The sequence below is a fragment of the Moschus berezovskii genome, chromosome 1, assembly GCF_049115385.1.
Source record: "Moschus berezovskii isolate FMDL1 chromosome 1, NW_MosBer_1.0, whole genome shotgun sequence".
Classification (NCBI taxonomy): domain Eukaryota; kingdom Metazoa; phylum Chordata; class Mammalia; order Artiodactyla; family Moschidae; genus Moschus; species Moschus berezovskii.
The window spans coordinates 90,681,040-90,694,091 of record NC_142460.1 but is presented as its reverse complement, the minus strand read 5'-3'; the positions used below and the strand labels follow the sequence as shown (position 1 = coordinate 90,694,091).

The window sequence follows — 13,052 nt, the reverse complement described above, 5'->3', positions numbered from 1 at the left end:
GATTAATGGAAATAAAAACAAAAGTAAACAAGTAGGATGGGATTAAACTTAAAAGCTTTTGTGCAGCAAAGGAAACTATAAGCAAGGTGAAAAGACAACCCTCAGAACAGGAAAAAATAATAGCAAATGAAACAACGGACAAAGGATTTATTTCCAAAATATACAAGCAACTCATACAACTCAATGCCAGAAAAACAAACAACCCAATCAAAAAGTGGGGAAAAGACCTAAACAGACATTTCTCCAAAGAAGACATACTGGTGGCTAACAAACACATGAAAAGATGCTCAACATCATTCATTATTAGAGAAATGCAAATCAAAACTGCAATGAGATATCACCTCACACCAGTCAGAATGGCCCTCATCAAAAAATCTATAAACATGCTGGAGAGGGTGTGGAGAAAAGGGAACGCTCTTGCACTGTTGGTGGGAATGTAAATTAATACAGCCACTATGGAAGGCGGTATGGAGATTCCTTAAAAAACTGGGAATAAAATCACCATATGACCCAGAAATCCCACTCCTAGGCATATACCCTGAGAAAACCAAAAAGACACATGTATCCCATTGTTCATTGCAGCAGTATTTACAGTAGCTAGAACATGGACGCAACCTAGATGTCCATTGACGGATGAATGGATAAAGAAGTAGTGGTACATATACACGATGGAATATTACTCAGCCATAAAAAGGAATGCATTTAAGTCAGTTCTGATGAGGTGGATGAACCTAAGACCTATTATACAGACTGAAGTGAGTCAGAAAGAGAAAGATAGATACCATATTCTAACGCATATATACGGAATCTAGAAGAATGGTTCTGAAGAATTTATTTACAGGGCAGAAGTGGAGAAAGAGACATAGAGAACAGGCTTATGGACATGGGGAGAGGGGAGGAGAGGGTGAGACGTATGGAAAGAGTAACGTGGAAACTCACATTACCATATGTAAAATAGAGAGCCAATGGGAATTTGCTGTATGGCTCAGGAAACTCAAACAGGGGCTCTGTATCAACCTAGAGGGGTGGGTTGGGGAGGGAGATGGGAGGGAGGTTCAAAGGGGAGGCGATATATGTATACCTATCGACTGATTCATGTTGAGGTTTGACAGAAAACAACAAAATTCTGTACAGCAATTATCCTTCAATAAAACAATAAAAAGAAAAAAGATAATTTAAAAAAATCTCATACATTTGGACGTTTTAAAAACATTTCTACAGTTGGGTCAAAGAGAAGAATCATAGTTGAAGGATAAAGTACTTAGAGCTGAACAATGAAAATGCCACAACCAGAACTCTGGATGTAGCTAAACTGTACCCTGAAGAGAAGACTAAGCCTTAAATTCTTAGAAAAGCAGAAAGGCTGAGAACTTCAACTTAGGTTAGAAAAAGAATCATAGAAAAGACACACACACAGTCTAGTTTTTTCTTAGTATAGAGAAAATGCACTTAGTGAAATAAACAAAAAATAAGAAAAAAGTCATTTTCATGATGTGATGTTGTTCAGTGTTCATAAATGAAGGAACAGAAAACTGGGTCATTACCTTCCAATTTCATTCAGCTCAGTATAAGCTGAATCAAAATTTTCCTTCCAAGAAATGGTGGCACCATCAGCAGCAGCGTCTTTGGAAGAGAAAGGATCCATTTATCATATTGAGGAAGTCATACAAGAGTAACAAAAAGGTTAACAGAAAAGCTCCAACATCACCCCCAAAGCAATTCTCATGACTAAATATGGAATCTAACTCAGTGGGAAAAAGCCACAATTCTCTGAAATGTTATCTAAAAAAATACTAGCCAAGGGGAAACTGATATGACAGAGTCAGACTCTCTGTCCTACCTCCATAAATGAAGGGAAAACTTGGAACAATCAGAAATGTAACTTCTGGATGTTTTCAAATAGAAATCTGGTAGCAAAAATTAAAAGGGAGGAAAAAAAAAACACTTTGAAAGGCCTAGAAAAGTCTGTGAGAATCAGGGCTGTAGGAAGGATGCAGCAGAGAGGAAAGGGGAAGAGTTATAAGGCCAAGAAGAAAAGGAACATGCACAGAGCAGTCTAAAAACTGCTCATTCTCACCCCTTTATTCTCTGCATTATACCTGGTATACTGAGTGATTTAGCTTTCAGTTCAGTTCAGTTCAGTCGCTCAGTCGTGTCTGACTCTTTGCGACCCCATGAGTCATAGCATGCCAGGCCTCCCTGTCCATCACCAACTCCCGGAGTACCCCAAATATATTAATACACCTGGCATAATCTTTGGCGGCACTACCTTGTTTGATACGTTAATTCCCTGGCAATGATTTATACACACACACACACAAGCATGCACAACAACATTTGTGTTGTCTGCTGGGGAGCAAGGCTCGCAATAGGAAGCAAAACAGAAGCACTGGTCATCCCAGGTGGGACGCAGAGGGCAGCTGGGAGAAGAGCAGTCAAGCTGCAGCACGTCTCTCTTTCTTGACCCTGGTCATCTCAGTCTGCCCACAGCACAGCTGGGCCGAGGCTGGGCATGGCTTACCCACATAGAGTTCTGAGGAAATAAAGAACCAGGACCAAGGTTTCCCAGTGAGTCACAGGCCCCTCGGGAGCAGAGCTGAGCCCGGCTGGCCTGGCCATGGGGAGGGCCTGGGGAGCATTTCCGGAGTTAACCATGGGGGTGGGAGGGGGGCTGCAGCCCAGGGGGCCCTAGAGGGTCCACAGTCTCTCTGGAGACTCTGGGATGCCCTTGACCCAAAGACACAAGTTCACTGGCTTTTAATTTCAGTGACTTCCTCTCCCTACCGCACACAGTCCACTGTCCTGCACTGCCCCAAACTTCACTATTGGGAGATTTCTTACAAAATGCCCCAGGGACCAAGGTGGCTTGGTGAATTCATCAATAGAGGGGCAAAAAAAAGAACCAGGTTTGTAAAATACTCAAATGCAGCTAGTTAAATGCATATCTTAGTCATTCAACCTATCTACATAAAAACGTATCCACCCTGAAAAAAGACATTCTGGGAGTGGGGGTGGGGTGGAGCAACGATCTTCACTTTAACTTCGACCTTCGAGCAGGTGGCTTTCCTTTCCCCATTTTAAATTGGTGAGTGGGGCTGTCACTAATTCTGCGAGGTGCACTTAGGCTGACAGGGGTTCCCAGGGAAGAGGAGGCTTGGTGTTTCCATCACAGAAGAGGGACAAGTAGCACCCGTGGGACTCGTGGCTCCTGCCTGCCCCTCTAGGGGCCTGGCCGCACACACAGGTGCCCAGAACCTGGTAGGCCTAGGGGAGACATGGGTGGCAGATCTAACTTGAGCCCCATTCTTTATGGAAACACTCTTCATCAGGCCTCTGAAATGCTACTTGACAGAAGCCGACAAGCAAATCCAGGTCACTCTAGCTCAATGGCCCAGCAGGCCAGTGGGCTGCCAGGGCCGGTGAGTACATGACAGTTGGCCGGTTGTCTCGTCTCCACCAGCAGGGTGCTGGATGTGGCTGGGACTCACCGTATTCTGGAAGCCGCACGAATTCTGAGGGCTCGCTGGGAAGGCTGATCCCCCAGGGGTTACTGGCACTGACTCTGAACTGATAAGGACTCCCAGGACTGAGGTCTTCAATGACAAGGTAGGTGTCCAAGGTCGACGCTACCGACTGCTGCCAGGCCTGGGAACCTAGGGCACAATTTTCGAGGAGTGGGAAAGAGAAAAGGCCAGAGGGACATTGTTTCAAAGACCTTCAGCAAACAATAAAAGGAAAAATGACACATTCCATTCAAGGGACAGTTGTGGTCACTGCCTCGGGCCTTGAAAGCCTGTTGGCTAACTGTGGCAGGTCTGGGTTCGATTTAAGAGACTGAATACATCACGAGTGGTGTTAAAGCAGCTGCCCTGTAGAGTGTTCATTTTCAAACGGGCACGCGAGAGAGTGAAAGACAGAGCACGATGAATTTACAGAGGAACACAGCACATTTTCAAGAAGGCCAGAAGAATATATTGCACATTAATAACAAAGTGAGAGAAAACAGGCATTTGAAAATGGAGACAGAACGGAAATGAACATGTACTGAGCACCATGTACATGTAAAATACTGTGGAAGGAGTCTACCCATAATGCTCTCATTCCACGTTGTCACTTAAATCCACAGAAGCCCTGTGAGATCGGGAGCATTCGTCTCACTTTACACATAAAGTAACCGAGGCTCAGAAAGATTAGATAACTTTCCCAAGAGAACTTAGTTCATAAAATGAACTATGACCTGAAGAATGCCAAGGGAAATACAAGCTTGGAGAGACTTGTCTCTCAGCTCAGCATCAATGCCTTTGTGCTGAGTTGCGAGGCAGAGTGAAAAGCTAAACAAAGAGGTGGACAAATATTTTTATAACTGCAGAGGGTCTCTCTAAGAGAAGAAAGAAGGGTGAAAATAAGAAGAGTAACAGAGCAGAGCAAAACAAAGGAGTCTGGTTCCAGGTGTAAACCGTTGCTTTCAATTCAGGTGTGTGATTTATCACTTGGTTCAGAGAGTGCTATTAACAATTAGAGCTACCTGGCAGCTTCTCATTTCAATGAATTCTTCTTGATTCTTCTTGATGAACTCTTCTTCTAACTACTAAGGATATGTATGCACTCTTAGTGTGTAAATGTAACAAAGTTAAAAACTGAACAATTTAAAAAGTGATCTCTAAATTTATACAGTGATCTCTAAGTTTCGTCCGGGGTAAAGATGAGGGGTGAGGTGGGGTGGAGCATTGCTTTTGCTCTCCTAGTTACTACTCTGGAAGAAAGATCACAGATTAGCAAACTATTAATACAGAGCTGGGTTCTCGTGCCAGCTCTGCCTCTTATGAACTCCAGCTTCATGCTTCTTAACTTTAAGCTTTAGCCTCCTCATCTGTAAAATGGGCCTGACTGTCCCTATCTGGGTGATCAGGCTTGTTAAGTAGGTAAGAGCAGGTGAAGGTACTTTGCCACCTGCCATGAGTTATTATCATTTTGGCAAAAAGTCTTGCTCGGTGTTTGGGATCAAAGGCAGCTGAAGCCTGGCCTGAGGCCTTGGTGCTGAGTTGGAAGATATGAGAAGGGACAGCTGATGAAAGGCATGGAAGCAGACAGTGTTATGACTCCAAAGGACCTCCTTAAGAGAAAGAGAAGGTAGAAGAGGAGGCAGGGGAGGCAGCACACCTTCCTCTCTGTACTCCACGGTGTAACCAGAAATGGTGCAGTTTCCCGTGCTGGATGGGGGCAGCCAGCGGAGGATCACTGAAGTGCAGCTTCTCTCTTGGGCAATGGGGCGGTTAGGGGCCGCTGGAACACCTGCGGGACAGAAATTAGGGTCAAATGCCATTTCTGCAGAACTTGGCATTTATGCCAAGGCTGAAAATCACCTAGGGCATGTGACCTAACCTTTACCTCATATGTTTCCTGTGACCTTGCGCACCTTTCCTAGGCTAAGGGAGACAGGGGAGACATACTTGCTGTTGGAATTCTTCCTTGGACTAAACGCTGCATACTGGACAGAAGGCTCAGTGAGAGAACTGTGCTGTAGGAGGCATACAGTAGGGCCCAGACAGCTCTTATCAAAGATTCATTCTGTTCCCATTTGCTGCAACCTTGTTTTGGAACTTTCACAATGCCCCTCTTCTTCCCCAGGTCTCAGGGAGCCCTGATAATGTCCAGTTAAAATGTTTGACTAACACAAACTCAAAGAAAGTAGAATGGCGGTTGTCGGGGGCTGAGGGGAGTGAGGGGGAAGTGGAGATACTTTGGTGCAAGGGTGCAGAGTTTCAGCTTTATAAAGTGAAGAGAGTTCTGGAGATGGGTTACACAACAGTGTGCCTGTACTCCACACTACTGAACGGCACACTTGAAACTGGTGAAGATGGTACATTTTATGTGTATGTTACCATAATTAAAAGTGAATATTAAAGCACAAGAAATGTTTGACTAACAAAGAAACTGTACCTTGCACTTTAACAGTAGCAGATGTTGACGCAGTACCGTGGTCGTTTGCTGCTATGCAGGTATAGATACCGCTGTCTTGGGGCATCAGATTGCAGATTTTCAGGGTGATTTCCCCAGAATCACTAGGGACATGAAAAGGATGTCCTTCAAACACCAGTAATGAGACAATCAGCTGGTAAAGGTACAAGGTGTGCTGAGCTGAGTCCTTTGGACCAAGGTCTAGTCCCTGTTTGTTATCTTCTTACATACCTTAGCTGAGCACCTTGCCCTTATCTCCCCAATTCCGTACAGAGGAAGAAAATTCTTGGCATGCCTATCTCTCAAGTTGGTTGTAAATGAGGGATAGTAAAGGAGTAAAATGAGATAAGAATTAGAACATGGCTTGAAATAAAGTCCTATAAAAATACTGATCCCCAATATTACTACCTAAAATATTTGGTCCTAAAATACTTTCAGTCCATAAGCAATAACAAGTGGTACAAAAAATGGAAAGACTAAAGAATGAAAATGTGCGGGCAGTTCACATTCTACATGTGGCACCCTCAAAATAATTGAGTGACTTAAGGCAAATTCCTTCATTAAATAACTTTCCCAGTAGTTCCAGCCTGGGGTCCAGGACATTACAGAACTGCTCTGAAAAGGTTAAACCCAGAGGTCACAGTAACGTGGTAATCCTCATGACCCTTGCCACACACTGACTCTCATCCTAAGCTCCCTGGGCCTACTGATATTTTAGGATCAGGCCATGGAGTCTCTGCTGGGAATATCATTTCACACACAAAAACATTAAGCTAAAGGATGAAGTGTCTTGATCCTAGCTGTTTCTTCCATAAATGTTTTTTAAGCATCTGGGGCTTGTTACTGCTTGTCCTCTGCAAGCAGCATTGTGCAAGAAAGTTCTTAATTAGTGGGGCTTCCCTGGTGACTGAGAAGTAAAGAATCTGCCTGCAATGCAGGAGAACCAGGTTCAATCCCTGAACCAGGAAGATCCCCTGGAGAAGGGAATGGCAACCCACTCCAGTATTCTTGCCTGCAGAATCCCGTGGACTGAGGAACCTGGTAGGCTACACTCCATGGGGTTGCAAAGAGTTGGACACGACTGAGTGACTAACACTTTCACTTTTGGTTCAACCAAGTTTGATTTTATAGTCTCTGTGTGGAAGCAAACTTGTGGCTGGATTTTCTGTTTTCTATTGGACACTTTGGAGTAACTCATTATTTTTATCCTTCTAAGAAAATTGCTCTTAATGGAGGAATTGAGTATATCACTGTTTCACAGGATCCCAAGGGCCACAAAGGGTCTGTGCTAGAATAGGTTCCAGGGCAGCTCTTCTCTGAGAGACTAAGTAACATGAACAGGAAATGCATCCCAGACTTAGCTTCTGGGTACTGCTTGAGGTGTAGGGAGGTGCGGTGCTGATGTGGGGCTGCTGCTTACCAGGAGGAGACGGTGTATGTAGCTGAGCTGTTGTCAGTGTCAAGGACGTTCTGATCTGGACCCTTCCAAGTGACGGTGGGCTTTGGCCGCCCACAGACTTTGCACTGCAGTGTCACTGTGTCCCCAAGCAAGCAGGTCACATCCGCTAAGGGCACAAGGAATTCTGGTGCCACTGTGGTCAAATCAACATGACATAAATTTGCATTATTCAGAAGAAACAGAACAATTATTTTATAACACAACCCTCTCATTCCCCACCCATGCTGTGTAATGATTCAAATAATCCTCAGCTTACAGAGCAGAGTCACTTCTGTCCTGTGAAAAAGTATTTTTAAAGTACCGTGCCATGTTAAGTCACTTCAGTCCAAATCTGTGTGTGACCCTATGGACTGTAGCCCGCCAGGCTCTTCTGTCCATGGGATTCTTCACACAAGAATACTGGAATGGGTTACCATTAATAAATGTTTAGTTTTAGAAAAATTAGGAAATACAGATTTTAAAAAAGAGAAGACGATCTCCATGATGTCATCACTCAGAGGTTACTGTGAACAGTCTGGTATATATCCTTTCAGATTTTATAGAAGTATATCTCATTGCAAGTTGTGGTCTTTTTTACCCCACTGTTTATCTTAAACATTTTCCTTGTCCATAAGTACAGGACTACATGACCATTGTTTAAAGATGCTTCCTCAGAGCTGGATTTGCCATAAATTTTTTAGCCAATCCCTGTGTAGTCAGTTGTCACTTTTTAACTCACCTTCTTGGATGAAATTTGGATTTAAGATCTGAAAAACACAAAGAAACAGAAAATTGCTTAAATCCTAAGCTACTTAAAGAGAACAGGCGGCTCATCGTGGTGACCAGGATGAAAGTGCGATTTGGGGTGAGAAGCCGTGAGCCCAGCCCCTGCGGTCTGTGGCCGCAGCGCTATGCAGTAACAGGGGCACCGACTGACCTTCCCATCCACTCTGCTCACACTTGCTCTGGTAGCTGGGGCCCCACGCAGGTGCACTGCGACTGCAGAGCTGGCCTTGCCGTCCTCCCGCTTGCTCTTCCTCCTTATTACATGCATGAAAACCCATTCTCCTCCACCTTGACATTCACTCAAGCTTCGTGATGGCACTGATTCTTCCCAGCATTGGGAATTTTCAAAAACAGAGGAACTGACATCTATTAAAGTGGAAGCGTGCTGGACAAGAATCCAGTCATTTCCTTCCAGCAGCTAAATGCAGAGTTTGACTGGTTAAGGGGAAAGGAAAGTTCCACTTCTTCATCCTGCCCTCCCAGAACTCCTCCTGTGGCCCAAGTCTCCATAGGCAGCTTGAAAACTCCTGGCTGCCTAGGCGAGAAAACGGAGGCTTGGGCTGCCCTAGTGGCCTGTCTGGTCGTATGGCTGGTTGGTGGAGGCCCAGATGGTGCCCTTTGAACGCACCAAGCTGTCTGCCATGTGATAACATGGAGTTCATAGAAGGGAAAACCTTCCAGTTCACTGGCCATTACCCCTTCTTGAGAAGATGATTGCCTTGATTTTTCTCCCATCTTTTATATGACCTCTGATCCTATAGTCTGGGTCACAAAGCTGGGTGGGGTGAACAAAACCCGGGCTACAGAGTAGAAGAGGCTGGGGCTCACTTCTTTTATGTGATTTTTATCCTAGTCGTTTAGACCTTACTACCATTACTTTCCTTCATTATAAACTGGGGATAAATAATACCTAGTACAAAGTGTTAATCATGAAGATTAAGTGACACCATGTATATTGCACAATGCTTGACAAGTATTCAATGACTATTTAAATAAAGATTATCTAATTCTAATCATCTCCCTTCTGCTACGAGGCCTATTGTTGCAGTGGCTTCTCTCTAATAGTTTATCTTGTAAAATTCTTCTTTACTTCATAATGAAGGCAGGAACCTCGTGTGCCTGGCAAACTGCCCACTGGGGCAGTCACACGTATCTCCCTGATTTACCCAAGTCACAGGTCAACTCGGTTTCTGTGTGGTTTTGCCTTATACAGGCATCCATCAAGACCTTTGGAAAAAGATATTCCTTCTCTGAGTTCTTCTCTGCAAACCTTTTGCCTGCGTCTACCGCCCAGGCTTTTCATGAAACAGGCTGCAGGAAACTGCTGTAACGCTTCGTCCTGAAGTTGAGTGTCTCAAGATTCTGACCACCACAGGGCTCTCTGCTAGTCTCAAAGGCCACTCATACCACTGCCCTGCCTGCTTTTAAACTGGTGGTTCTCACTCCTTGACCCAGGTGGCTTTAAAAACACACAAAAACCCAATGTCTGGGCCTTATGCCTAGAAATTCTCTTTTAATTGGTTGGGATCAGCAGTTTTAAAACACAGGTGAATCAACATGCAGCCCATTGAGGAAGACTGCTAAAAGTTACCCCCAATCCAAGGAAACCAATCTCACATAGACCAGTTTCCTGCCCCTGAGGTTTTTCTGGGAGGGGTGGGGGATGCATGGGGCATATGGTAAATGGACTGCTTTTCCCACACTTTTGAAACCCCATCTATGTGAGGAGACCCCAGACCATGGTAGGAGAAGTGTGAAGAGTTGCTCCAGTTGAAAAGGTAACTAAACTACCAGTACACTTGATGGGCAGCACAGCATCATTTGCAGGGGCTGGAAGCCAGAAATTGATCCACCTGGCTTAGGTGAAGTGGGAGGATGACATGGAATCGTTCATTTCACAGTCAAGGAGAACTAGGAATATTTCCTAAACGTTAACAGTGGTTTCCTCAGGGTGATGAGATGGAGGGAGGCTGACCCCCCATTCAAAACATACTGCTTGCTTCTCTCAGTTCAGCCGCTCAGTCGCGTCCGACTTTGTGACTCCATAGATTGCAGCTCACAGGATGTGTCAGGTTTTGTGGATACAGAGAAACTAAGACATAGGCTCTGACCTCAGGATTCATAAAACGCTGCAACATTGGGTGATTTTTTTTTTTTCTTACATGGGCTTTCCAAATATTCTGCAGTCATTATGTTTCACTTTCGTAGTAAATTTTTAAAAGAAAAAATGGTTTGGTCAGAGGTATGAGACTGTAAGTTCTTAAAAAACAGGAACCATGTTATTCATCTTTGTACCTCAGGCCTCTAGCCCCCAGTGTGTCATGTAATGGGCATTTAATACATGTTGGTTGAATAAATATTTGACCTATGTTCACATTTCAGTTTTCTCATGAATTTAGGACTGATTTATACATAAAATCTGGAAATAGGACCAAAAGATCTATAACATAATTACTCCTGTGTATAATCCTATTTGATTGGAGTCTGTTTTTAAACACAATAGAATGCAAACTTTTAAAAAAATGATTAAAAACAATAAAATCCATGGCCTCTGAGAGAGTAAGGTCTTAGGAATATGGGATGCATGAAGGGTTGTAAACTCTAGGAGCAGACAGAGCATGTAGTATCCAGACTCTAAGCCAGACACACTCTCTTGCCTTGAACAACATTCCCAAGCAACTGAAGCCTCAGGTTTAACCGTAAACTGGTGATCATAATGCCCACCTGGAAAGCTGTTTGACTGAAGGGCTCAACCTATTTGATGATGATTTACTGAGCTTACCGTTGGTTAAGTGGTGGTGGCCAGCAGGGAACGAGGCAGAATGCCCACTACCTTCCTTGAGCCAATGGTCTAGTGGGAAAGATGGAATTAAATGACATGCAGTGTCTAGGACAGTGCTTGGCTGATGTCAATGACCAGCCTTCAAGGAACACGAAGCACTGCCCTCTCCCTCCTCCTACCCCAAATCAATCAGAAGGATTTGACTCTAGGGTCAAAAAGATTTGGGAATGCTGCCAGCTTTGTTCAATAGCCTGTATTTCCCATCTTGATGGGAATCCACAAGGGAGCAAGACACCGAGTCCACGCCAGGAATCCCAGAGAGCTCTCAAATGGCAGTTTCCTATGTTACAAACATTTAAGTGGGGTTTCATAAACCTACACTGTGGCAGTACTTTATAAACATCCCAAACTGCTGCTTAGAGAGTTTACCTTATTCCCCTTTCTTGTCACAACCCCAACTGTGTTAAGTATATTATTAAACACAGCAGGCATTGTTTAAAAAGAATATCCTCCTAGCTTTAGTGTAGACCTTAGCGGGGACTTTGGAGAGAAAGGCTGCCAGTATGGCTTAACTGCAGGTTCTTTATCTGGAGGCAGCTTATGGAAGGCATCTCTACCTGCCGCTGCCCTTTGGGCGGCCCAGGTGTTGCTGATAACGGTAATATCATCACTGATTTGTTTAGCCTTTCCTAGTTGGCACAAACTATTCAGACTCCTTCATTTGCTCCTCCAAAGGCCTGGGAGAAAGTGCTGAGCAGTTGTTAATTATTCCCACTTCCAGAGGAGACAGGGAAGTGAAGTGTAACAGCACAGAGTCAGTGACGGGGAAATGGCTCCCAGAGCTTCTTCCACCCCGGCGCTCAGTGCAGAGGCAAGGTCTTGGGAGAAGCACTGGGAAGCTTTGTCATCAATGTCAAAGCTGACTTTTGCTCCATGTCCCGTCTCTACCCAGTTCTCCTCTACAAACTCATCCAGCAAGAGCAAAGAGCCCGAAAAAAAATCCATCCTAATGCTTTTCTGTGACTCCAGATTATGCCCACAGGGGATTCTTTCCTTGTTTTATTTCGAAGCAAATCAGAGTATTGACTGGAGGAGGGTCATGACAACCTTTCATCCTGTAGCTTCGTATTTGTCTATGGCTCCCTATGGACCACAAGGCCCATGCGGGCAAGGGCCATGTTTCATTCACTGTCATTGCCTCAGAGCCTAGCACAACACCTGGCACACAAGCATTCCATTGCTATTTTTGTCAAATCAATGAAAAACTGAAATGATAGGGTCCTAATTTTGGGGAGGAGAGTTGAGAAAAATGCCTTGCCGTGAACTCGGGAGTGTTTTTCTATTTCCATTTATCCGGAACATGGCTTGTTCTGAAATCTCATCAGTCAGTCACAATCTGAGATTTAGCCGATAGTGATCTTCCCCTCTTCTCTGCTCTTCCAGAGGTTGGTCCCTTTGGCTTTGATCATGTGCTGCCATTTGTCATCACATCTCCCCTGCATGTTAAGAGCCCCACCAGACTTGTGAACCCTTATGAAGCCATAACCTGTTCATGTATTTTATGTACTCTTTGTCATGTTGCTTGACATAGCAGAATAAGTAGAATTTGTTAAATTAACTGAGGTCTCTCAATGAGTTTAGACCAGAACTTAGGTTTCCTTTCCATTAGACACTACCTTGTCTAATGATCACAGGTGGTGTGGGAAAGGATCTGAGGTATCAGACTGAGACTCGAAGGGTTAATTATAAGTTGCACACATTTCTTGAAACCTAACGTTTTCCTTCCTCAGAAACAGTCTGAGAGCCCATGTAAAGTAGTGGCGGGGCAGGGGGAGAGCTCTGGATTCCAAAATGGAAGTGGAGGTGGAGGGAAGATGACGTTGTTTATATGAGATGCATGTTCTCTGAGAGACCCAACTTCAGGACCATGTGGGAAAGGGCTGGTTAGGAATCCGGTTACGGATGAACAGCAGAGGGCAGCAGGTGGTAGTGGGTCCTCCTAGAACCACCACAACTCAGTTCCTCAGCAACCCAGTTTCTTCCTTCTGGAGAGAATGCCAATTGTTTTCTTGATTTTACTTTAAAATG

General features: G+C 44.4%; 1 protein-coding gene across 12 annotated transcripts in view; it reads right to left on the bottom strand.

Moving 5' to 3' along the window:
• The window catches only part of KALRN (kalirin RhoGEF kinase), a 671,338-nt gene that overhangs the window by 16,130 nt on the left and 642,156 nt on the right, over positions 1-13,052 (bottom strand). For 11 of the 12 annotated variants that reach the window (XM_088837656.1, XM_055396730.2, XM_088837661.1 and 8 more), the window contains 6 exons: positions 8,136-8,163; positions 7,379-7,550; positions 5,941-6,062; positions 5,161-5,292; positions 3,489-3,653; positions 1,545-1,623 (listed from right to left, as the gene is read on the bottom strand). In XM_088837656.1, the coding sequence (XP_088693782.1) occupies positions 1,545-1,623; positions 3,489-3,653; positions 5,161-5,292; positions 5,941-6,062; positions 7,379-7,550; positions 8,136-8,163 (698 nt within the window). Of the gene's footprint in view, positions 1-1,544; positions 1,624-3,488; positions 3,654-5,160; positions 5,293-5,940; positions 6,063-7,378; positions 7,551-8,135; positions 8,164-13,052 lie in introns of those variants that run through there. The other variant, XM_088837633.1, reaches the window with a different exon arrangement.